General features: G+C 56.7%; 1 protein-coding gene across 1 annotated transcript in view; it reads left to right on the top strand.

Moving 5' to 3' along the window:
* ZBTB46 (zinc finger and BTB domain containing 46) overlaps nt 1-25757 on the top strand; it is a 48887-nt gene that overhangs the window by 5082 nt on the left and 18048 nt on the right. Inside the window, exon 2 of the mRNA XM_066236433.1 lies at nt 16881-17850. Within this exon, the coding sequence (XP_066092530.1) occupies nt 16914-17850 (937 nt within the window). The 5' untranslated portion in view covers nt 16881-16913. The remainder of the gene's footprint in view (nt 1-16880; nt 17851-25757) is intronic.

The following is a 25757-nucleotide window of genomic DNA, read 5'->3' as shown; positions in this document are numbered from 1 at the left end:
CGTGCTCCCAGGGTCTGTGCAGGGTGCTTGGTGCCACTCCAGCTTCCTGAGCTGACTTTTACGGCGTGTCTCTGGACTCAGGACACTGCTGGTCCAGGGCCCAGGAGCCCCGCAGACCCTGTGGTCCGGTTGGGCATCTGTGGGGGTCCGTCACACCCTCAGGGTCACGCTCCCTGGCAGGGGCTGCCTCCTAGTGTCCCTCCCACGGCCGTCCTGTGACAACCCCGTCGCGCAGCCTGCACGCGGTGGGGCCCGCTGCTCTGCCCCGCCCGTCTCAGCTGTCTCCTGGTCCCACCTGATCAGCACTGTCTTCACTTTTCTGAGATGTTAAGAGTGAGAATTTCGCCTGACCAGTTGGTGGCGCAGTGGATAGAGCGTCGGACTGGGATGCGGAAGAACCCAGGTTCGAGACCCCGCGGTCGCCAGCTTGAACGCGGGCTCATCTGGTTTGAGCAAAGCTCACCGGCATGGACTCAAAGTCGCTGGCTCAAGCAAGGGGTTACTCGGTCTGCTGAAGGCCCGCGGTCAAGGCACATATGAAAAAGCAATCAATGAACAACTAAGGTGTTGCAACGAAAAACTGATGATTGATGCTTCTCATCTCTCTCCGTTCCTGTCTGCCTGTCCCTATCTATCCCTCTGTCTGACTCTCTCTCTGTCCCTGTAAAAAAAAAATTAAAAAAATAATAAAAAGAGTGAGAACTCACCGCTGAGGTAAGAGAAAGTTGTGGATGTATGTTCTGTCTGGGTCCCGAGTGAGAGACCAGACGCCCGTTGGTGAGCGCTGGGACGCTGCAGGGTCTTCTCACGGTCAGCGGTTCTGCGGCGCCCTTCCCTGTGACTTGGCACACCTGTTGCGGACATATGTGTATTTGTACTTTCTGAGTCAGGACCCCTGACCAGAGCTGAGGTTCTTGTCTGGAGGGAGTGAAGCTCCTTCAAGAATCTCATCCAGGGTCACCGTATTCTTTTTTTTTTTAATTTTAAACATTTATTGATTGATTTGAGACACACACACACAGAGAGAGAGAGAGAGAGAGAGGGAAACATTGACTTATTGGTCTACTTATTGATACACTCATTGGTTCAATCTTGTTTTGTGCCCTGACCAGGGATTGAACCTGCAACCTTGGTGTATCGGGGCGAACCTCGAACCAGCTGAGCGACCCGGCCTGGGCCCAGCGCCACAGTTTTAATGGTGCCTGGTTATTACATGTGGTCACTTTTGCTTTCGTTTTCGGTTGTATCCAGAAGACTCCAGAAACAGGAAGTGTCTGTGTTTTCCGTGAGGATGTGGCTGCTTCCGTGTCTGTGCTGACGCGGAAAGCACGCACCTGTGTTGTCTCGTCGCCTTCATTCTGTACGGAGACTTCCTTCTTCAGCCTCGGAGTGTTCTGAGGAACTGTCCAGAAATCATAAGCAGGCCCACTGTCGGCCGGCCGGGGCCGTCACCGTGCGTCCGTGACAGCTGGCCAGGCCACCGGACAGAGAGCGGTCGTAATATTAGGAAGGCTTTGACTTTCCCATTTTTTGTTTCTACTTAACGTTTTTGGCAGAATGAGGTGAGAACAGGCATGAAAAGGTTCTGGACATCCCTTTTAGTTCAAGTCTGCTTGACTGTCACCCCCCGAGTTTGATCAGATGGTGTCGTCCACGTTGGCGGGGCTGAGAGGCGGTGTTTTAAATGTTTCTGCCTCTCGTGTCCTGGTCTGGCTTCCAGATCAGTGTTGAACACGTTTTGCCTTTTTTCTGTGTGGTGGGAGCTCCAGCTGCCGGGGGCTGTGGAGCGAGGAGGCGGACGAGGGTCCCACGTCTGGGGTCCGGCGTGGACGAGGGAACTGCGCTCCTGAGTGATACGCAGAGTTCTCTCCACAGACCCAAGCCGATAATATTTCTGGGGTGTGTGTGTGTGTGTGTGCACTCGAGGGGCTGGGGAACATGTCGGGAAGGGTCCGCCCCAGCAGAGGGTCAGGGGGGCGGGGGTCAGTCGGCCGAAGACCCGTATGTTCAGTCCTCTTCGTTTTCCTCGGAGATCAGGGAACGCTGCGCCCCTGGGAGAAAGCGCAGCAGGGTGGGGCGCCGCCTTGCAGCTCACTCGTGACAAGCTCGCTTTTTTACTTGAAACGTTCTTGCCTCGTCTTGAGAAGTGTGACTATCTACGCTATCATGAGTTTGGTTTCACTGGTTTGGTTTTATCTTTGTTGATACGTGCTGAAACGAGCACGGAGCTGTCAGGAGTCGGTGAGGGTCGTTTTCCGGCAGCCGTGGTGTGCGGACCACGCCCTGGGGGTCTGGGATACTGAGGGTTCACCCCTCCCTGCGAGCTGCCTCTGGAGGGCCTGAGTGCCGCGCTCACCTCCTGCTCCTGCACCTCTGCCTTCGCAGCTGCGGGCCAGGACTGGCACGGGGGCCCGGGGTGCCCAGGACAGGGCGGCCACGCTGCTCTCCTGGGATCCTCATCGGTGTTTGGGTCCTGGGTGCGAGGGGCCTCAAGGCTTTCAGAGGTGAAGGTGCAGACTGTCTCAGGAGTTCTCCACGCGGACCCGCCACATGCCACCAAATTGACGGGACGAGCCCTGCTGATGGGACCCTGTGGCTCTCACGCCCTGTGTCACAGGGCCTTTCCTGTCGTCCTGATTGGGAGAAGTTGATGTGAGTCAGGAGTTTCCTGGGTCTGACGTAGCAAGTACCACAGACCTGGTAGCTTTATCAACAGTAGAGATGTGTTCTCTCACATTCGGGAGGCAGGCAGTCCAAAACCCAGGTGTGGGCAGGGTCACACCATCTCGGAAGGCCCCAGGGCAGGGACCTTCCTGCCTCTTCCAGTGTCTGCAGCCACCAGCCGCCCTGGGTGTTCCTGGCCCTGTGGGCACGGCAACCGCCTCTCCTGTCATGTTCCCACGGCCCCCTCCCGTGTGTCCAGATTTCTCTCCTCTTACAAGGACACCAGTCGTACTGGATAAGGGTCTGCTGTCATGACCTCATCTTAACTTGGTTGTTATCTGGAAAAGGCCCTTTTTCCAAATGAGGCCACATCCCCAGAACGTCACTCTGTGTGGGACATGATTCAACCCACAACCTCATTGTAGCTTACGTTTGCCGGACACGCTTCTACATAGCGTTTCTCAATCTCTGTGTTTCTCTGGGCTTCTCTGTCCATTTCCAGTTGTCACCTGTCACGGTGGCTGTCCCCTTGAGAGCACAGCAGACCACTGTACTGGTGACAGTGCCCAGCAAGCCTGCACTCAGCGTGGCACCTGTGCCAAGCAGGGCTCTGGGTCTGGGACACAACAGCCAGCAAGGTCCTTGCTCCGCAGATAGTGGTCCCCCCGCAGGGGAAGTGACAAAGCAGAGGCAGGTGGAGAAAGCTTCAGCAGCCTGGAGAAGGGGCGATGGGGACCAGGCCTTTCGGGAGGGGGGGTGAGCTAAGGTGCGGCCTGGGGGGAGGGGAGGCGGGGCCCCATCAGGTCACCATCAGAGCCTGGTGTCCCCCCAGGCAGCTGGTGAGACTTGTGGCCAGTTTTATTTCTTTTAAAAATATTTTTAAATTAAATTTTTTTACATTGATTTGAAAGAGAGAGAGAGAGAGAGGAGAGGCATGGGGGGGCGGGGGGAGGAGAGAGGCATCCACTTGCTCCACTTAGTTGTTCCACTTCCTTGTGTGCTCATTGGTTGCCTGTGGCCCCCTTTTCTGAATGGCGTCTTCCACGCTTCCTCCAAGGGTCACAGGAAAATGAAGGGTGGCAGCTATTGAAGCAAACTCTTCAAAAACTTAGGAACCCTTTCCTTGGTGCTCTGTCACCATGTGGCACTCAACACACCCAAGTAATAGCACAAAGGGCAGGCCTGTCCTGGGGCCCCTGCGGCAGCCTTGGGGGTGCGGCTTCTCCCAGGGGCTCCTGGGGGACACTTTCCCCTTGATCTCTAGAAGTCGGTCTGGGGACCGGAGCTTTGGCGGTCTCTCCGTGCCCCGCGACTCAGGGGGCTGAGGAAGGAACAGTCTGTGTTCTCTACTGGTGGAGACCCTGCTCTGTGGTCCTAGAGGAGACAGTGGCTGCCATGGGCCGCCCCAGTGGGCTCTCACCGCTCCTGGGGGTTCTGGGACATTCGCTCTCCTGTCGGGAGAGTCTGTGAGAAACAGTCACAGAGCCCCCCCACCCCGTGGTGTCCCCACACATGCTGGGCTCCAGATAGGAGTGAAAAGGTGTAAGTCTGTGTTTCCCCTTATTTATGCTGCGAGCTCCCTCCTGGACGCTGGTACCCTCAGGGCCGTCCTGCCCTCCTGGACGCCTGCTCCCCTCAGGCCCGTCCTGCCCTCCTGGACGCCTGCTCCCCTCAGGCCCGTCCTGCCCTCCTGGACGCCTGCTCCCCTCAGGGCCGTCCTGCCCTCCTGGACGCCCGGTCCCCTCGGGGCCATCCTGCCCTCCTGGATGCTGTCCCCTCAGGCCCATCCTGCCCTCCTGGACGCCGGTCCCCTCAGGCCCATCCTGCCCTCCTGGACACTGTCCCCTCAGGCCCATCCTGCCCTCCTGGACACTGTCCCCTCAGGCCCATCCTGCCCTCCTGGACGCCCGGTCCCCTCAGGCCCGTCCTGCCCTCCTGGACGCCCGGTCCCCTCGGGGCCGTCCTGCCCTCCTGGATGCTGTCCCCTCAGGCCCATCCTGCCCTCCTGGACGCTGGTCCCCTCAGGCCCGTCCTGCCCTCCTGGATGCTGCTCCCCTCAGGCCCGTCCTGCCTCCTGGACGCTGGTCCCCTCAGGCCCGTCCTGCCTCCTGGACGCTGCTCCCCTCAGGCCCGTCCTGCCCTCCTGGACGCTGCTCCCCTCAGGCCCGTCCTGCCCTCCTGGACGCCCGGTCCCCTCAGGCCCATCCTGCCCTCCTGGACGCTGTCCCCTCAGGCCCGTCCTGCCCTCCTGGACGCTGCTCCCCTCAGGCCCGTCCTGCCCTCCTGGACGCCTGGTCCCCTCGGGGCCGTCCTGCCCTCCTGGACGCCTGGTCCTCTCAGGCCCGTCCTGCCCTCCTGGACGCTGCTCCCCTCAGGCCCGTCCTGCCCTCCTGGACGCTGGTCCCCTCAGGCCCGTCCTGCCCTCCTGGACGCTGCTCCCCTCAGGCCCGTCCTGCCTCCTGGACGCTGGTCCCCTCAGGCCCGTCCTGCCTCCTGGACGCTGCTCCCCTCAGGCCCGTCCTGCCCTCCTGGACGCTGCTCCCCTCAGGCCCGTCCTGCCCTCCTGGACGCTGCTCCCCTCAGGCCCGTCCTGCCTCCTGGACGCTGGTCCCCTCAGGCCCGTCCTGCCCTCCTGGACGCTGCTCCCCTCAGGCCCGTCCTGCCCTCCTGGACGCTGCTCCCCTCAGGCCCATCCTGCCCTCCTGGACGCCCGGTCCCCTGAGGCCCATCCTGCCCTCCTGGACGCTGTCCCCTCAGGCCCGTCCTGCCCTCCTGGACGCTGCTCCCCTCAGGCCCGTCCTGCCCTCCTGGACGCCTGGTCCCCTCGGGGCCGTCCTGCCCCACACAAGCGCCCACGGCTTTACCTTCGGGTTTTATGAATAGGAATCTGGCTTTGGGGGCAGAGGGAATTTGAGCACCTGCCCCAGGGCTTGTGTTCTTTGCTGGGGCTTCTGCCCGTTGTTTCCTCTTAAACTTCTCAGCATCAACTGGAACGGCGTCTGATTGTCTTATTGCTCTGCGAGGTGGAGCTCTGGTTTTACTATGTCACAGTTTCCCCATCCAGACTTCGGGTGTTTCTTTTTTTCTGCTGTTCTACACAGCAGAGCCAGCAGCACCTTCGAGCAAGTTAGAGTTTTCGGTGGTTTCCTGGGTGGATGGAGTCTGGGACCCACTGACCACGGCGGCCTCTGCACTCCAGGGGGACGGGCACTTTGGGGTCCCCTGGTTGAGCGCCGCCGCCATCTTAAGGTTTTTTTTTTTTAGGCCCAGACACCTTTAACGTTTCACATCGTCACAGGTTTAACTTGGACTTTAAAAGCAGAAGAGGGCCCTGGCCGGTTGGCTCAGCGGTAGAGCGTCGGCCTAGCGTGCGGAGGACCCGGGTTCGATTCCCGGCCAGGGCACACAGGAGAAGCGCCCATTTGCTTCTCCATCCCTCCGCCGTGCTTTCCTCTCTGTCTCTCTCTTCCCCTCCCGCAGCCAAGGCTCCATTGGAGCAGAGATGGCCCGGGCACTGGGCATGGCTCTGTGGCCTCTGCCTCACGCACTAGAGTGGCTCTGGTCGCAATATGGCGACGCCCAGGATGGGCAGAGCATCGCCCCCTGGGGGGCAGAGCACCGCCCCTGGTGGGCGTGCCGGGTGGATCCCGGTCGGGCGCATGCGGGAGTCTGTCTGACTGTCTCTCCCTGTTTCCAGCTTCAGAAAAATGAAAAAAAAAAATAAAAGAAAAAATAAAATAAAAGCAGAAGAGGCGGGACAAGGGGCTCAGTAACACCCGGTGAGACCTTCCATGTGTCAGCTCTCAGCCCCCCCCCATCCAGGGCTGTGGCATGCACCTGCACTGGCCCAGCATAACCTGACAACCCTGAGCCCTGACCCCTGACCCCCGATCCCTGACCCCGACCCCTGACCCCCAACCCCCGACCTCGGTGCGGGCACTTCCTGCACAGCAGGGACCTGAAGACGGTGGAGCCACCAGGAGGGACCTGGGTCTGGTGGGGGACCGAGGGCAGGTGAGGTCCCCTCCCTGGTGACTGCTGGCTGCGTGGGCACTTTCAGGGCTGTTTCCTTCGGCGCTCTGTGGCCACTTGTGGGGACCCAGGGCAGACGCGGGGAGCCCCCCGTGTGCCCTGCGGCCCCCAGAGCACCAGGCACCCTCCCCGGTGCATCCCCTGCACGACCACTTCTTTCCTCAAGAATCACGGAGTTTCGTTTCTTCAAGCTGCTGGGCCCGTCCCAGCCTAGCACTCCACAGAGGGGCTTTCCCAGGGGGCGGCTCTGTCTGTAACTCAGCAAGCAAGCGGGACGAGGTCCCCTGAACCTCTCAGACCTCCCCTGGGTTCCAAGCCTGAACTCCGACCGGGGAGGGAGGGAGAACTGGGCCCTCCCCACAGGGTCCTCTGAGCTGGGGCTGGGCTGGGCTGGATCCTCGTGAGTCCTGGCGACTCCCATGCTGGGGTCCACTTCTGGCCCGGTCTGCCCCACCTTGGCCTCGTGACCCATCACACGTCCCTGCCTCAGGCCCCCCTGCACCTGGCTGGTGCCCCCAGCTGGTGCTAAGCGCATCCCCCTTGCTCAGAGGTTCCCTCATCTGCCGTGGGGGTGCCAAGGACCCGTGTGACCTGTTTACAGGCTGGACAGCTGTGGGCCTGGCTGTGTGGTTAACGTTGATGCGGACAGGAACCCGAGCGGTGCAGACAGGCTCTGCCTGTGGAAGGTCATGGCCACAGCTCAGGGCGTTCCTGTTCACCCCCCCCCCCGCCCCACCCTGTCCTCGTTTCTATGCAGCCTCCAGCAAGGGTGACCATGGGATGCCTATGCTCTTGCAGAAGTGAAAGGGGACGTTCTGAGACTGCTGGACACCAGAGCAGAGGTGTGACTCGGGTTGCACCGGAGTCCAGGCCCGTGATAGCAGCTGCCCAGCCTGTTTTACACATAGTATCTCACTTCACTGGCGGCTTCTCTTGTTTTCAAAGGATAGAGCTTTTAAGAACAAAGCGACTGATTAAACATTACTTGACACAAAAACAGTGTGGCAGAATGCTAACAAGTGGTGGTGTTGGCTCCGGGATTGTCTTGAGTTATTCTTGCAACTCTTCGTGGGTTGGAAAGTGTTCCCCCCCCTCCAATAAAAAATCTGGAGAAGATGACACCCTCTTGCAGGCAGGAGCCTCGGCGTTTGGGGTTAACTTTTCAAGGGATAGGATTCCTCCGATTTAAAATGCACAGAAATGGCTTTTCTTCCTTGTTATAACCCTGTTAGCTTTTTAAGAAAAAACATCCTGAAGTTGATTGATGTGCGACTTTGCCTAGGGCTTCTGTAACGGGGGCCACAACAGAAATGTCACCATTCTGGGAGCCAGAAATCGAATTCAAGGTGGGCAGGCCGCTCCCTCCCGAGTCCCTGGTCAGGGAGAGTCCTTCCCGCCTCTCTCAGCTGTCCAGGTGTCCCTGGCCCCTGGGCACATCACCGGCCACATCCCTCCCTTGTGCCTCCATCTTCACGTGGCCTTTTCCTGCGTCTGGGCTCAGATTTCCCCTTTTTTATAAAGACACAGTCCTATTGGGTTATGACCTCATCCTAGCTTGGTTAAATCTGCGAAGACCCGGTTTCCAAATAAGGTCACATTCACAGGTGGCTTTGGAACGTCAACGTGCCTTTTTTTGGGAAACCCTATTTGGCCCACGGTGTGGAAGAATTCTGTACGCCCCCCCCCCCCCACACACACATTGCTGTGAGCTGTGACTGACCAGAACATCAGGGCCCTCATGTGGTGGTGTCATGCTCTGAACTGTCTCGTCCCCTGGTGGCTTGGAGCTGGGACGTCACAAAGGGTCACACGGTCTCACCGCCCACCATCAAGCCCACGTCCCGGGATCAGGAAATTGGCTGTCTTCTTCCTACTTCTCCCAGCATGTGATGCGGGGCGTTTAAAACATGTTTCTTGAGTGTGAAATAAATGTAAGGTTGCAGGTTTAATGCAAAAAACGGTCCTACAGTTCTGTTGACTCCAAGAGTGAGCACTGAGCCTGTTCAGCCTTGAGATGTGTGGGTCCTGCCCTGAGGCTCCCAGATGCGGGGCGGAGGGAGGGGGGAGCACCAGAGGCTTCCTGGAAGAGGCGGCAATGTCCCACAGAACTTGCCTTTGCAGATCTGCCCCGTTGAATGAGCACGTCCGTGTTGCCGAAGCTTCGTGCATCACCCGGATGAGCTAACAGGAGTGTCGCTCCCGTTAAGATCAAGCGTGGTTTAAAGACCAGAGGTCCAGTCTGGACGGAATGCAGCAGGAGGGGCCTGGGCATGCTTGTGCAGAGGTGACTTCTTCCCCTTTCTCTCTCCCAACTCATAAAGCAAAGAAATTCCCCCAGACCAACTTCCCACCAATGGAAGCAGAGAAACGGGAAGTTCACAGAGCCGCGGCGGTGACTCAGCGCTCAGGTGGACTCACAGAGGCCTCTGGGCCCTGCCTTTGCTGTGTCCAGGACCACAGACCCCTCTCCAGTGTGCTAGAACCTGAATTAGGGTGCCTCAGGCCTGAGGTGGTCATCTGTCTCCCTTCAAAGTGCTGGCCTCTGGATTCCCCTTCTTGGTGGCTGGTGTCCCCACCTCTCAAAGGCCTAGCAGAATCCTTGAGCAGCCTGGCACCCAGCTGGTTACAGGGTCTCTTGCTGGCCCTGCCTTGTCCCATGGTCACTTGTCCTCCCCCTGCCATATCCCGCCATCCCGAGACCCAGGCTCATTGTCTCAAGGCTCTATGGCCAGCTGGGCTCAACGGGGCGGTTCTTCTGCCCAAGTGATGTTGGGCGGGGCCGCAGTCTTGGGGCTGAGCTGGAATGGTCAGGGTGGGTTTCTCAGGAGTATGGCACCTCTCAGCTTGGATGCTGGGTGTCCAAGCCTTTCTCTCCACACCAGCTCGGGTCTCTGCTCCTGCAGTGAGCAGCTGGGCACAGACCCATAACTGTAGAGTGGATGCTGCTTCTCAAGGTTTGGGCTGGGACTGGCTCGATCCTAGGCCAGGGTCTGAGTGGGAGGGGCTGCCCAAGGTCCTGAGTCCCAGGGTGCTGGCCCATCCTCTGACTACCTCCTGCCTTCACCTGACTTGTCTGTACCCCTTTCTGGGACCGGTCCTCAACCCAGCTCCTCCCCGAATGCTCCCAAAGCACCTTTGTGCTGACCTGGAGTCACCCTGCTCTGGCCCAGCCCTTGGGGAATGCCCTGTCTAGGCAGGAAGGTGGTGTCCTCAGAGTTGGACCAGGCTTCTGTGCACGTCCAGGGCTGACATGTAGGCGGACTGGGCTAACGTGTGATGCGGACAGCACCCTGGAATTCTCCTACAGTTAAGAGATTGGTTCCGTTGGGGTGCACAGCCATGCGACGTGAGGTTGGCGGGGAGGGGACGCCCCATGGTGTTTGGACAGGATGGTGGGCCCTGTGTGGTCAGGGTGGGGGTGCACAGAGAGGAAGTGACATGTGAGCAGGCAGGGAAGGTGCTCCAGGCGGATGGTGGCCAAGGAACCGAAAGAGGCCAGAGCAGCAGGGAGGAAGGAGCAGCAGTGAGAATGGGGCAGGGCTGGCTGAGCCCCTGACCAAAGGGCCAGCAGCAGGCCGGCCACGGTCACAGGTCTGCGTTGTTTTGTTTTGTTTTTCACAGAGACAGAGAGTGAGTCAGAGAGAGGGATAGACAGAGACAGACAGACAGCAATGGAGAGAGATGAGAAGCATCAATCATTAGTTTTTCATTGTGCGTTGCAACACCTTAGTTGTTCATTGATTGCTTTCTCATATGTGCCTTGACCGCGGGTCTTCAGCAGACCGAGTGACCCCTTGCTGGAGCCAGCGACCTTGGGTCTAAGCTGGTGAGCTTTTGCTCAAACCAAATGAGCCCGCGCCCAAGCTGGCGACCTCGGGGTCTCGAACCTGGGTCCTCTGCGTCCCAGTCTGATGCTCCATCCACTGTGCCACCGCCTGGTCAGGCAGGTCTGCGTTTTGAGGTCACCCTGGCTACAGTTGGGTGATGTCACGTTCAGCAACCAACAGTGTCCATTTGTGTCCACTAGAGAAAATTCAGCGGAGCGGGGGGGGGGGGCACCGCTTCCTACCTCGCCACCTGAAGACGACTTTTGTTGACAGGTTTGGAGAGTTTCTTTCTGGTCAGGAGCTCCGTTTTAAATTTTGACATGTAACCATGACTAGGAATAACAATACAATGTATACAAGTTAGATTTATAAAGGGATATATGATCCTTGGTGTCTTAACCTTCCGGGTTTTTGTTTCGTTTTGTATTTTAGCACGTGGTGAACCTTCCGAACATGTCAGCATGGGAAACAGCCCTGGCACAGCGAGGGCAGAGCTGGGTTTCAGGGCTGCCTGGCTTCTGCCGGGGAAACCCGGGGTTCACAGAGGGTGATTTCTCTTGGCAAAGATGGCCCCAGTGTTTTTCCTACACAGAGAATTACCCTGCTGGCCTCAGTGGTGTTCCTTGGTAGATAAGACGGTGTGTGAGTGTCCCGGGGTCTCCTGACAAGGAACCACACGGCCACTGCCTTAAATAACAGAGATTTGTTCTCTCCCTGTCTTGGAGGCCAGAAGCCCAAGGTCAAGGTGTCACAGGGTCCCTTCCCTCAGAAGGGACTGAGACGGCCTTGTCCTGGGATTCTGCCGTTTCTAGTGGTTTCTTGACCCACAGCACCATCTCCGTGTTCACGGGTGCAAATTTCCCTTTGTGTTAGGACACCAGTCACCTGGGGTTAGAGCCACCCCAGTGACTTCATCTGAATCAGTTACATCTGCAATGACCCTATTCCAAATAAGGTCACTTTCTGAGGTCCTGGGGGTTAGGACTTCAGCAAATGAATTGTGAGGGACAGTAGTCAACCCACAACAAATGTCAATGAGCAAGAATATTTTCACAAAAATGGATTCTGATAAACTTGATTGAGGTATAATTTACATGAAAAAACTTGTCATTTAGAAAGCTGTGAGCAGTGAGTTTGCACACACCTGTGGAAGCACCAGGTAGAAGGCACCCCTCACCGGAAGCCCCCCGAGCCCTTGGGAATGCACCCCTCTGCCCAGCCCAGCCCAGCCTACCACTGACTTTAGCCTTCCTGGTAGACGAGGCTGTATTTTCTAGTCTTTCACAGAAAGAGGATCATCCATGCTCCCATTCGCCTGGCTTCTTTCTGCAGCATAATTCTGAGATGCACTCGTGTGTGTGGAAGGGACATTGAGACAAACTCAGGAGTGGGGGCAGGTGAGGGTGTCCGGACCAGGGGTACATGGACGCCTTGACCAGGGGCACATGGACGCCTGGACCAGAGGCACATGGACGCCTTGACCAGAGGCACGTGGACGCCTTGACCAGAGGCACATGGACGCCTTGACCAGAGGCACGTGGATGCCTGGACCAGAGGCACGTGGACGCCTGGACCAGAGGCACGTGGACGCCTTGACCAGAGGCACGTGGACGCCTTGACCAGGGGCACGTGGACGCCTTGACCAGAGGCACGTGGACGCCTTGACCAGAGGCACGTGGACGCCTTGACCAGAGGCACGTGGACGCCTTGACCAGGGGCACATGGACGCCTGGACCAGAGGCACGTGGACACCTTGACCAGGGGCACGTGGACACCTTGACCAGAGGCACGTGGACACCTTGACCAGGGGCACATGGACGCCTTGACCAGAGGCACGTGGACGCCTGGACCAGAGGCACATGGACGCCTGGACCAGAGGCACGTGGACGCCTTGACCAGAGGCACGTGGACGCCTGGACCAGAGGCACGTGGACGCCTTGACCAGAGGCACGTGGACGCTTTCCTCCCGAGCGTGTCCGCCGTAGGGATAAACCTCTTTGCATGTTTGGATTTTCCAGATTTCTGGCTGTTAGCAAGAAATCCACTAGGCACGTTTCTGTAAGTCCTTGTGAGGGTCTGTGTTTCCACATCCCCCGCGTGGGTTCCTGGCATCGGAACTGTCAGGTCCTAGGGAGTTTGCTCAGCATTGAAGACACCGCCAAGCCGTTTCCCCAAAGTGCCTGCTCCGTGGTACATTTCCAGCAGCAGAGCGAGGGGCGCAGGGGCCCCATGTCCTCGTGGACAGTGGTGTGGTCACTCTTCCCAGTTGTGACGGGAGCGTGGAGGTGTCTCGCTGTAGTTTTCATCTGTTTCTCTGAGGGCTGACCACGTCGAGCATCTTCCCGCGTTCTGCCTCTGTGTAACTTCTTTGTGTCATGTTCATTCAAAATGTGGCCTGTTTTTCTTTTTTTTAAATCTTACTAAAGGCCCTGGCCGGTTGGCTCAGCAGTAGAGCATCGGCCTGGTGTGCAGGAGTCCCGGGTTCGATTCCCAGCCAGGGCACACAGGAGAAGCGCCCATCTGCTTCTCCACCCGCCCCCTCTCCTTCCTCTCTGTCTCTCTCTTTCCCTCCCACAGCCAAGGCTCCACTGGAGCAAAGTTGGCCCGGGCGCTGGGGATGGCTCTGTGGCCTCTGCCTCAGGCTCTAGGATGGCTCTGGTTGCAACAGAGCAATACCCCAGATGGGCAGAGCATGGCCCCCTGGTGGGCGTGCCAGGTGGATCCCGGTGGGGCGCATGCAGGAGTCTGTCTGACTGCTTCCCTGTTTCGGAAAAATGCAAAAAAAAAAAAAAAAATCATCTCACTAAAATAATTGTAACGAGCAGTTTTTAGAGCAGTCAGGTAAAACTCAGCTCAGAGCTTCCCCGTGAGGCTGTCTGTGGGGCGCTGCTGGGCCTCTGGTGACCAGGATCAGATGGTTTGGTTCTAGCACTTAAGGGTGTCTTGCTCCCACTTGTGAAACAATGTTTGTGTGTGAAGTTACGTTTTGAGGAAAATTTAAATAAGTTTTAAATGAAGCCTCACCACAAGGCAGAGATTAAAAGTCAGAAGTAAGAAGGGGAAGTGAAGTCTGGTGATGGTTGAGAAGAACGTTTGTATCTTGGGAGCTGTTCCAAGTTCTTGAGTGTGACGATGACTGCACCACGGGGTCCCGAGTACCTGCCCGGACTGATGCTCGCCCGGACGGAACAGGGGTGTGAGGTCTAAGTTGCATCCATTTGCTGTTTTACATTTTTTTTTAAGATTTTATTTATTCACTTTGAGAGAGGAGAGAGAGAGAGAAGGAAGGAGGAGCAGGAAGCATCAACTCCCATATGTGCCTTGACCAGGCAAGCCCAGGGCATTGAACCGGCGACCTCAGCATTCCAGGTCGATGTCCTATCCACTGTGCCAGTGTTTTACATTTTTATTAGAAAAAAAATTGCCTTCCTGGCAGAACTCCTTAGGGACGAAGGGGATAGTTACCCGATCCTGCTCCCAGAATTAAGACTTTGAACACACAATGCAGCAAGCAAAATATATTCGCAGCAGTCTTCACGTGTCATGGCTCCTGTGCATTTTGCAATGTGGTGATTTATTTGGCCTTTACCCGTGAAGCGTCTGTAGTTGGAAATGGCACCAGAAGCACCAGGCGGGGTTGCCCGTCCAGACAAGACAGGCCCTCGCTGGAACCCCTGCGTTATGTGGCCTGTGTGGTCACGTGCATCCCCGGGCATGTGTCCGTAGGTGTGTGTGCCCTGAACAGCGGTGTGCCCTGAGACCAGGGGTACCTCTGTTAGATGGCGCACTCCACCAGGCAGGGCAGGTGCTTGATGTAGTCTCGAGTGTGCACTCACTTGATGGCAGTTATATGACGTGACCGGCTTTGCTGCTCAGGGTGCTTCCGTTTTGGGGGTCAGAGCTGCTAAACAGCAGCTGGGCAGCTGGTCATCAGGCGGCCACTCTTCTGCTCCGGCAAGGTGGGCCACAGCCCGCAAACATCTTCCTGATGCCGAGAGACTTTTCAGCTGAAACGCAAATGCAGCTGCCCTCCCAAGCTTCCCCGGGACGGGGCATGTGTCTCCCGCGTTTCTGCAGCAGATTAATCTATTCAGGGTATCATTAGTTTAGATTTCTTTTCCGTTTGTGTAAGAAATTCGCATCACTTCCTGATGGGCATTTTCCTGGTTTCTGGACTATTTGCTCTTCGTTCTGAGAGATTGTCGTGTATGTCGGTTACTGCCGCGGATCCATGTCCACTGTGAGGGTGGACAATGTGAGGTGGTCACTGTGAGGGTGGACACTGAGGGTGGTCACTGTGAGGGTGGTCACTGTGAGGGTGTCCACTGTGAGGGTGGACACTGTGAGGGTGGACACTGAGGGTGGTCACTGTGAGGGTGGTCACTGTGAGGATGGACACTGAGGGTGTCCACTGTGAGGGTGGACACTGTGAAGGTGGACACTGTGAGGGTGGACACTGTGAGGGTGTCCACTGTGAGGGTGGACACTGTGAGGGTGGTCAATGTGAGGGTGGACACTGAAGGTGGTCACTGTGAGGGTGGTCACTGTGAGGATGGACACTGTGAGGGTGTCCACTGTGAGGGTGGTCACTGTGAGAATGGACACTGTGAAGGTGGACACTGTGAGGGTGGACACTGTGAGGGTGGTCACTGTGAGGGTGGACACTGAGGGTGGTCACTGAGGGTGGTCACTGTGAGGGTGGACACTGAGGGTGGTCACTGTGAGGGTGGTCACTGTGAGGGTGGACACTGTGAGGGTGGTCACTGTGAGGTGGTCACTGTGAGAGTGTCCACAGTAAGGGTGGACACTGTGAGGGTGGACACTGTGAGGGTGGACACTGAGGGTGGTCACTGTGAGGGTGGTCACTGTGAGGGTGGACACTGTGATGGTGGTCACTGTGAGGGTGGACACTGTGAGGGTGTCCACTGTGAGGGTGGTCACTGTGAGGGTGGACACTGTGAGGGTGGTCACTGTGAGGGCGTCCACTGTGAGGGTGGACACTGTGAGGGTGGACACTGAGGGTGGTCACTGTGAGGGTGGACACTGTGAGGGTGGTCACTGAGGGTGGACACTGTGAGGGTGGACACTGTGAAGGTGGACACTGTGAGGGTGGACACTGTGAGGGTGTCCACTGTGAGGGTGTCCACTGTGAGGATGGTCACTGTGAGGATGGACACAGGGTGGTTTGTGAGGGTGTCCACTGTGAGGGTGGTCACTGTGAGGGTGGACACTGTGAGGGTGGACACTGTGAGGGTGGTCACTGTGAGGGCGTCCACTGTGAGGGTGGACACTGTGAGGGTGGATACTGAGGGTGGTCACTGTGAGGGTGGACACTGTGAGGGTGGTCACTGTGAGGGTGTCCACAGTGAGGGTGGTCACTGTGAGGGTGGACACTGTGAGGGTGGACACTGTGAGGTGGTCACTGTGAGGGTGGACACTGAGGGTGGTCACTGTGAGGGTGGTCACTGTGAGAGTGGACACTGTGAGGGTGGTCACTGAGGATGGACACTGTGAGGGTGTCCACTGTGAGGGTGGTCACTGTGAGGGTGGACACTGTGAGGGTGGACACTGTGAGGGTGTCCACTGTGAGGGTGGACACTGTGAGGGTGGTCACTGTGAGGGTGGACACTGAAGGTGGTCACTGTGAGGGTGGTCACTGTGAGGATGGACACTGTGAGGGTAGTCACTGTGAGGGTGGACACTGAGGGTGGTCACTGTGAGGGTGGACAATGTGAGGTGGTCACTGTGAGGGTGGACACTGAGGGTGGTCACTGTGAGGGTGGTCACTGTGAGGGTGGACACTGTGAGGGTGTCCACTGTGAGGGTGTCCACTGTGAGGGTGGTCACTGTGAGGATGGACACTGAGGATGGTCACTGTGAGGGTGTCCACTGTGAGGGTGGTCACTTGAGGGTGGACACTGTGAAGGTGGACACTGTGAGGGTGGACACTGTGAGGGTGGTCACTGTGATGGTGGACACTGAGGGTGGTCACTGAGGGTGGACACTGTGAGGGTGGACACTGTGAGGGTGGTCAATTTGAGGGTGTCCACTGTGAGGGTGGTCACTGTGAGGGTGGACACTGTGAAGGTGGACACTGTGAGGGTGGACACTGTGAGGGTGGTCACTGTGAGGGTGTCCACAGTAAGGGTGGTCACTGTGAGGGTGGACACTGTGAGGGTGGTCACTGTGAGGGTGGACACTGTGAGGGTGGTAAGCCCTTCCCGATGGTGGGCAGGCCGCTGGTGGGTCCTGCACCCTGCACCGCGTGGGCACATCACCTTCTTCCCGCGCACGCCGCCAGACCGCCTGGCATGTCCTGTCGACCGTGTGGGTAACTGTGCCTTCTTGTCCCCGCAGAGTCTGTAGAAGAGGCAACACCAAGGTTTCCCAATGAACAACCGGAAGGAAGATATGGAAATCGCGTCCCACTACCGGCACCTGCTGCGTGAGCTGGACGAGCAGAGGCAGCACGGCGTCCTGTGCGACGTGTGTGTCGTGGTCGAGGGCAAGGTCTTCAAGGCTCACAAGAACGTCCTGCTTGGCAGCAGCCGGTACTTCAAGACGCTGTACTGCCAGGTGCAGAAGACATCGGAGCAGGCCACGGTCACGCACCTGGACATCGTCACGGCCCAGGGCTTCAAGGCCATCATCGACTTCATGTACTCCGCCCACCTGGCCCTCACCAGCCGGAATGTCATTGAGGTGATGTCTGCGGCCAGCTTCCTGCAGATGACGGACATCGTGCAGGCCTGCCACGACTTCATCAAGGCCGCGCTGGACATCAGCATCAAGCCGGACGCCTCGGACGAGCTCTCGGAGTTCGAGATGGGCGCTGCATCCGGCAGCAGCACGGACGCGCTCATCTCCGCCGTCATGGCTGGAAGGAGCATCTCCCCGTGGCTGGCTCGGCGGACCAGTCCCACCAATTCTTCCGGAGACTCGGCCATCGCCAGCTGCCACGAGGGAGGAAGCAGCTACGGCAAAGAGGACCAGGAGCCCAAGGCCGAGGGCTCCGATGACCTGTCTTCGCAGCCGCTGTGGCCCGGTGACGTGGGCTACGGGCCTCTGCGCATCAAGGAAGAGCAGATCTCCCCGTCGCATTACGGAGGCAGCGAGCCGCCCTCTGCCAGGGACGGTGCGACACAGAACGCTTTCTCCGAGCAGACCGGAGGGGACGGCTGGCAGCCCACAGGCCGGAGGAAGAACCGGAAAAACAAAGAGACTGTCCGGCACATTACGCAGCAGGTGGAGGACGAGAGCCGGGCGGGCTCCCCGCTGCCGTCCTTCCTGACGTCGTCTGGCTGGCCCTTCAGCAGCCGGGACTCAAGTAAGCCCTTTCTTTGTCACAGGCGGGGCTCAGACACTGTGGGTGGGGGCCCCGTGGCTGCTCCTTTGGTAGACAAAGGGACACATTCCTGGGCTCACACTGGTGGCTTCCCCTGATGTGTTTTGCTCACAGCCACTGGGTGTCACCACACAGTGTGGGGGGTGGGGTGGGGTGGAGTGGGGTCTCTAAGCTTGGCTAGGTGGAGCCAGGTCTCACACACACATGCTCAGGACAATACTTTGTATCTGTCTCCCCAATGAATCAATAGCAAATTAAATGTTTACTAAACGTCCATCAGGTGCTTTCTCCTGGTTGTAATTACAGCCACACGGAGCCTTTCTCAGTGGCAGATGGAGGAATGAGCACCCTGGGGACTTGAGGGGTGTGGTGAGGGGTTAGGGACCACTGAGGGCTGGTCCAGGTCAGGATGGAGGCTTGTTAACAAGTGTCCGCTGTGGGGTCCTCTCCAGAAAGACGGTTAGAAATTAACCGAGTGAGTGGGCAGAGATGGACAGAAGGCAGCAAACCATAGGGCCATAAGCCCTGAATAATGTCATCAATGCTAAGCATGCCACGTGATGCTGGGGACACTCACTCCCCTGCTCCGAAGGCTTCCTGGGGCCCCTGGCGTGCCCGCTCTCCTTAGTGGGAAGACTCACGCCCTAGACCATAGCTTTTATTACTATCATAAAATGCACATACCATAAACTACAGCCTTTTAACTTTTTTTTTTTAAGTGTGCAGTTCATTGGTATTAAATACTTTCACACTGTCTGCAGTCATCACTAATTCCATTTTCCAACCTTTCTCTTTATCCCCAAATTGCAACTCTGTATTCATTGAGCAGGTGCCCAGGATACACTGTAGCCTATAGTATTCTTGGTGCTCAGTCTCATTGTTACTGTGTCCACTGCATGTTCCCTAGGAGCTGGGTTGACCAGGGTATCTCAGCCTGGGCTGGTGACTCTGTGTGGGGACATCCTGGGATGTTAACAGCATCTCTGGCTTCGACTCTCTAGATGTGACAACCAAACATATCTCCAGAATTGCAGTTGTCCCCGACAGGCAGCCCCCCCACCCCCAGCCCCACCCCCACCAGAACCATTGGGGTTTAACCAGACTAAGTCAGAAGAAGGCTAGATGTGTGAACTGATGGAAAAGCCACCTGTTAGCTGTAGGCGAGCAGAGGACAGTGGTGTCCCCACCTGCTCCGAGCTCTGTTCCGGTCGTCCACCAGCTCTATCACCTGACAAGCAGCAGTCCCTGGTGAAGGACCAGATAGAGCAGGGGTCGGGAACCTATGGCTCTTGAGCCAGATGTGGCTCTTTTGATGGCCGCATCTGGCTCGCAGACAGATCTTTAATAATAAAAAAATAACGTTAAAAATATAAAACAGGCCTAACCTGTGGTGGCGCAGTGGATAAAGCGTTGGCCTGGAAATGCTGAGGTCGCCGGTTCAAAACCCTGGGCTTGCCTGGTCAAGGCACATATGGGAGTTGATGCTTCCAGCTCCTCCCCCTTGTCTCTCTCTCCTCTCTGTCTCTCTCTCTCTCTCCCTCTCTCTCTCTCCTCTAAAATGAATAAATAAAATAAAATAAAATAAAAAAAAAGAAACTGTTTAAAAAAATAATAAAAATAAATAAATAAATAAATAAAACAGGCCTGACCAGGCAGGCAGTGGCGCAGTGGATAGAGCGTTGGACTGGGATGCAGAGGACCCGGGTTCAAGACCCCGAGGTCGCCAGCTTGAGTGTGGGCTCATCTGGTTTGAGGAAAAGCCCACCAGCTTGAACCCAAGGTCACTGGCTCCAGCAAGGGGTTACTCGGTCTGCTGAAGGCCCGCGGTCAAGGCACATATGAAAAAGCAATCAATGAACAACTAAGGTGTTGCAACGCGCAATGAAAAACTAATGATTGATGCTTCTCATCTCTCTCCATTCCTGTCTGTCTGTCCTTGTCTATCCCTCTCTCTGAGTCACTCTCTGTCTCTGTAAAAAATAAATAAATAAATAAATATTTTTAAAAATAAATAAAACAGGCCCTGGCCGGTTGGCTCAGCGGTAGAGCGTCGGCCTGGCATGCAGGAGTCCCGGGTTCGAATCCCAGCCAGGGCACATAGGAGAAGCACCCATCTGCTTCTCCACCCCTCCCCCTCCTTCCTCTCTGTCTCTCTCTTCCCCTCCCGCAGCCGAGGCTCCATTGGAGCAAAGATGGCCCGGGTGCTGGGGATGGCTCCATGGCCTCTGCCTCAGGCACTAGAATGGCTCTGGTTGCAACAGAGCAACACCCCAGATGGGCAGAGCATCAACCCCTGGTGGGCGTGCCAGGTGGATCCCGGTCGGGTGCATGCGGGAGTCTGTCTGACTGCCCCTCCCCCCGTTTCCAGCTTCGGAAAAATGAAAAAAAAAATAAAACATTCTCGTATTACAATCCGTTCATTTCCTACCACTCATGTTCATATTGCAGGTGGCTGGAGCCAATCACAGCTGTCCTCCGGGACAACACCAAATTTTTATTGGATAATGCATAACGTACACAGGTTGTTGTATGGCTCTCACGAAATTACATTTTAAAATATGTGGCATTCATGGCTCTCTCAGCCAGAAAGGTTCCCGACCCCTGAGATAGAGGCTTCGTGCAGAGCCCACTGAGGTCGTCAGTGCAGAGGTAGGCGTACGGACAGACCTCGCCTCTGTCGTGAGTCACCTGTCACCCAGGGGCTGAGATGCTAGTGGCCTTTAGATGATGAGCGAGTCCCTCAACAGACGAAGAAGCAGTCGCCCCCTTAAGCCTGTGGGTTTGATGTTTTAAATGCACTTGTCGAGCAGAAGGTGTTTTTAGAATCCAACAAGTGATTTCGGCTATGTACTCTTGTTAATGTCTTAAATCCCTTGGGTTACCAAGGCAACCGTGAGCTGCTCCCGCTCAATTGTTCCGAGTTGCTAAGGCGAAGGCGCAAGGCTGTGGGTTGGCGTGGGACGGTCTCCCTGGCTCCGGGTGTCCACTCAGTCCTCCGCCCCGGCCTCGGGGCTGGAGACAGGAAGCGTGATCTATGTTTCCTGCGGAGGGCACTTTGTTTTTATTAAAGGCTCACGGCATCTTAGAGAAAAGTACTTTTTTATTCCAAGGCCCTTTGCCATAGGAACACATCACGTGGTTACCGCACGTTGTTTGGGGCGCTGGATGTGGATACTCAGGTGTCCAGCCCTGCAGGCCACCCACCTGCCCTGACCCTCTGTCTCTGTGTGTCCTACCTCAGCTGTGGTGGTTCTGGGGCCTGTTAGCGTTTAGAGTGGGTTTTTTTTCCCCAAGCAAAAGGCTAAATGCATTCTAACCTGGCAGCTTCCAGGGATACGTCCATAGAAACCACGTCCAGTTACAGCATCCCCCTTATGTGATGACAGCTCGTGGGAAGTTGCATTGAGACATGCAGGGACGTGTGCCCGTGGGAATGTTCTGGGTATGGGCAGACCTTGTGCCAGGCTGGCGTGTCCCCTGGTCTTCCTCACGCTCTGGCCTCATCCCCCTGTCTGTGAGTCGGAGGATGGCTCAGAGCCCTCGAGGAGGTGCCGCAACCATGACATTCTGCAGCTAGGGTAAAGCCTGCGCGTTTGGTAAAGTGAGCGTTTGCATCTGCACGGAGACCACAACACAGTGGGAGTTTACGAATGTGTGGGAACCACGGAACAGCTTCAGGTGGGTGAAGGTGGCCTGGGTAGGCTTCCAGCTGGCCACCCACGCCCAGCTGCCCCTCTCCTGCTCGGGGCACGGACAGGCAGCTCAGCAACCCTCCTTGGCTGAGTCACAGGTTCCCAGCCTCTGGGAGCTCATCCCTAAGGCTGAGGCAAGTGCTGGTCCAAACTGGTGGCCTCTCCTCTCGTCCTCTCCTCAAAGGTGGGAAGGGAGGGCCACCCTGCCTGATTGTCACACCACGCGGGACGTGGAGGACTTGTTTGGGGAAGCTGGGACCTCGTGAGTTTGTCTGAGTTAACTAACACCTGTAGGTCGGTTCCACGGACTGATTGGCAACGTGAGGGATGATGACGTGCCTGCTCCCGGTGCTTCGGGAGATCCTGAAGGTGCTCTGGCCACTTCCAGACGAGGTTACCTTCCCTCCCACCCCCTGCTGTCTCTGTTGAAGAGAATCATCTTGCTTAGTAAGATATTTGTATTTGGGGGGAAGGGGCCTGAATGAAAAGTGACCCCACATGCGTCAGCCCGTCCATAAGGGCTGGAACTGGACCTGCTTCCAGCACCTAGCCCGACAGACACCGTCCCGAGACCTGCAGGCTGCTGTTCAGCCCTTTTCCCGAGAGTCTGAGAGTTTGACTGCACCCTCCCACCCCAGCGTTCTCCCTTCACGTGTGAGCGGGTGACCAGGAGTCAGTCCTGTCGGCCACAGTGCCCCTGACCCGGACAGCAGCACCCTTGGGCAATGCACAGGGACCCGTGGGTGGAGGACATGGCAGGCTGGCACTGACCTCAGCAAGCGAGAGCGGGTCGTGCCCCGTCACCTTCTGCGCTGACACCTCTGTGGCTTGTGTGTGGACAGGGCCACACTCTGGAGTCACCGCCTGCACTCGCCCTTGTCTTTGCTGAGTGGCACGCGTAGCTGCTTTTCCCATTCGGGGGGGCACCGGACAGGACTGGGCGGCAGTGCTGTCACAGCCCACCCAGCGGAAGCTCCAAGGGAGGGCTTGGGTGTGTTCTGGGTCGACGGAGAACAGGGCCGCGGGCAGGCCAGGCTGTGAGGCTGCAGCGGGGGGCAGAGAGCACGGTGTCTTTCCCGCGTCCCCGCGTCCCCGTGGTGCACACCTCGTTGGGTTGTGGTGCATATTCTGTTGCCTGAATACACCAATGTTTGCTTCTCTGGCCTCTTGTCAACTGCCGTGGGGCCGTTGCCCACTCTCACTATCATGAATGAAGCTTCTGTGAACGCTGCTGGTGGGTCTGCCCTGTGGATGTGTGTTTTCCTTTCTCCTGAGTAAACACCTGGCACTGGAGTGTCTCAGGCACACAAAGGGCCGACTTTAGTTTCCTAAGAAGCTGCCAGACTTTTTCATCAGTGGTCCCGCTATCTCCCATCCCAAGAATGCAAGAGGGGTTTGGGCTGCTCCATGTCCTCCGTCGGGTGGCCTGTTGTCTGTCTTTTTCATCTTAACCACGCTCATGGGTGAGTATGATGGGTTTTGACAAATGTTACACCCTGTCACCAGGAGAGAGACCGTTTCCACCACCGGAATGTTCCCTCCTGCCCTTTCAGTCAGCCCTGCCCCCACGCCCCAGGACCCCCAAACAGCCGCTCTGGCCAAGCTGGTCACCAGAGTGGCCAGCTTGAGGACTACAAACACGAGGCATCATTTTGAGATGACTGTAGATTAAGAATGAATTATAAGAAATAATACAGCGAGATCCCATGTACTGCTGTGTGGTTCCCCTCAGGGACTTCATCTTGCAAATTACAGTCAGAATCGACCCTGACCGGTTGGCTCAGTGGTAGAGCATTGGCTTGGCATGTGGATGTCCCAGGTTCAATTCCCAGTCAGGGCACACAGGAAAAGTGATCATCTGCTTCTCCACCCTCCCCCGTCTTCTCTCTCTCTCTCTCTCTCTCTCTCCTTCCTCTCTCTCTCTCTCTTCCCCTCCTGCAGCCATGGCTCAATTGGAGCAAGTTGGCCCCAGGTGCTGAGGATGGCTCCATGGCCTCTGCTTCAGGCTCTAAGAAGAGCTCTGTTGCTGAGCAATGGAGCAATGCCCCAGATGGGGCAGAGCATTGCCCCCTAGTGGGCTTGCGGTTGGATCCTGGTTGGGGCACATGCAGGAGTCTGTCTCTCTGCCTCCCCTTCTCTCACTGAATTAAAAAAAAAAAAATTACAGTCAGAATCACCACCAGGATATTGATGTTGATACAACCCAGGACCTGAGTGCCCGGCGCAGCCACACCGACAGGCAGGGTGTCACCCGCCACACGGGACCTGGTTGCTTCCTTCCCCAAACCCTGGCAGTCGCTCATCTGTCTCCTCATCTGTGATGTTCCACATGCCTTTGAGTTTCATTCATGTTGCTGTGGGCACATCAATAAGTCATTCTTTTACTGCCAAATTCTATTCTAGTCTGTGGCTGCAGCACAAGTTGTTTATTCATTCAGCGGTTGGTGGGCACTTGGTTACTTGGGAGACCTTCGGCCAGGACGTACAAAGCTGCGGTGAACATCCCAGGACAGGCGTCATGGGGGCCAGTCGGCCCTCTGCCCTTGTGCGGTGTCTGTCCAGGGCGGTCGTCAGGTCGGACCTGGGTGTCACGCCCAGTGCGCGGGTGGCGTGGCCGTGGGCTGTGGTTGTGGTGCTGAGCTTCTCACGCGCTGGTTGGCTATCAGGGATGTGTGGGGCCAGGGCTGTGTTCGTTCATTGCTGAGTTGAGAGTCATTTGTACGTTCTGATTACAAGGCCTTCATCGTGTGTGCGTTTTGCAAACACTTTCTCTCAGTCGTTGGTTCATTTTTTCTTTTTTTTTTAGCCTGAGAGAGGGAGGGACAAACAGACAGGAAGGGAGAGAAATGAGAAGCATCAACTCATAGTTGCAGCACCTTAGTTGTTCATTGAGTGCTTTCTCATATGTGCCTTGACGGGAAGTGGGGGCTACAGCAGAACAAGTGACCCCTTGCTCAAGCCAGCAACCTTGAGCTTCAAGCCAGTGACCTTTGGGCTCAAGCCAGTGACCATAGGCTCATGTCTGTGATCCCATGCTCAACCAGCGACCTTGTGCCCAAGCCGGATGATCCTACGCTCAAGCTGCCAACCCGGTGTTTTGAACCTGGGTCCTCTGCATCCTAGTCCGATGCTGTATCCACTGCGCCACCACCTGGTCAGACTATGGCTCATTTTTTTTTTTTTTTTTTTACAGAGACAGAGTCAGAGAGAGGGATAGACAGACAGGAGTGGAGAGATTAGAAGCATCAATCATTAGTTTTTCGTTGCAACACCTTAGTTGTTCATTGATTGCTTTCTCATATGTGCCTTGACCGTGGGCCTTTAGCAGACCGAGTGACCCCTTGCTCGAGCCAGCGACCTTGGGTCCAAGCTGATGAGCTTTGTTCAAACCAGATGAGCCCTCGCTCAAGCTGGCGACCTCGGGGTCTCAAACCTGGGTCCTCCACATCCCAGTCCGACGCTCTGTCCACTGCGCCACCGCCTGGTCAGACTCTATGGCTCATTTTTTACTTGATACTTTCTTTGGAGTAACACACATTTTAAATTTTGACTACGTTCAATTTGTGAACCTCTTCTTTCATGGCTCATGCGTTTTGGGTCCTACTTGGGAAGCCTTTGGCTGCAGTCACACAGGCCACCGTGGTTTCTCCCGAGCTCTCCTGGCAGTTTGTGGATTTAGGTGTAAGGCGTGAGTCTGGGAGTCACGTGGGGCTGTGCCCGTGTGGGACCTGAGGTGCAGCCCGGGTGCAGCTTGGGGTCGCATCCTGGGGGGAGGGGCATCTGGAAGCCAGCCTTCCCCTTTCCTGAGGTCCCCAGACTGCTCACAGGGAACATCGGCCTTTCTGTCGAATGTGGTTTGTGCTCTTGAGAATACAAAATGGCGCCACTGGCGTGTTTTGTCCCTCGACGTGTAAAATGAATAGAAATGCTGATTCTGAACTAATTCAACTTCTTAGCTATCCGTGAAAAGCTCCTGAAAGCCTGGTCCTTGAGACTGGTTTGGAGGTTCTAGCAGGGGAGTGCAGCTACTCGTACACCCTTGACCGAAGAACAGTCCTCTCCTCTAGCGGGGAAGGTCGTCCTCCTCGACCGAGCGCGCAGCTTCGGGAAGGATGCACATGGAGCGGTGAGGGAGGAAGGGGACACCCGCCTAGCCAGCCAGATCAGCCGAATCAACCCTGGCGATCAATGGGGTGA

The sequence above is a fragment of the Saccopteryx bilineata genome, chromosome 6 (genome assembly GCF_036850765.1).
Source record: "Saccopteryx bilineata isolate mSacBil1 chromosome 6, mSacBil1_pri_phased_curated, whole genome shotgun sequence".
In the NCBI taxonomy this organism is placed as follows: Eukaryota; Metazoa; Chordata; class Mammalia; order Chiroptera; family Emballonuridae; genus Saccopteryx; species Saccopteryx bilineata.
This window is presented reverse-complemented; position numbering and strand designations above follow the sequence as displayed.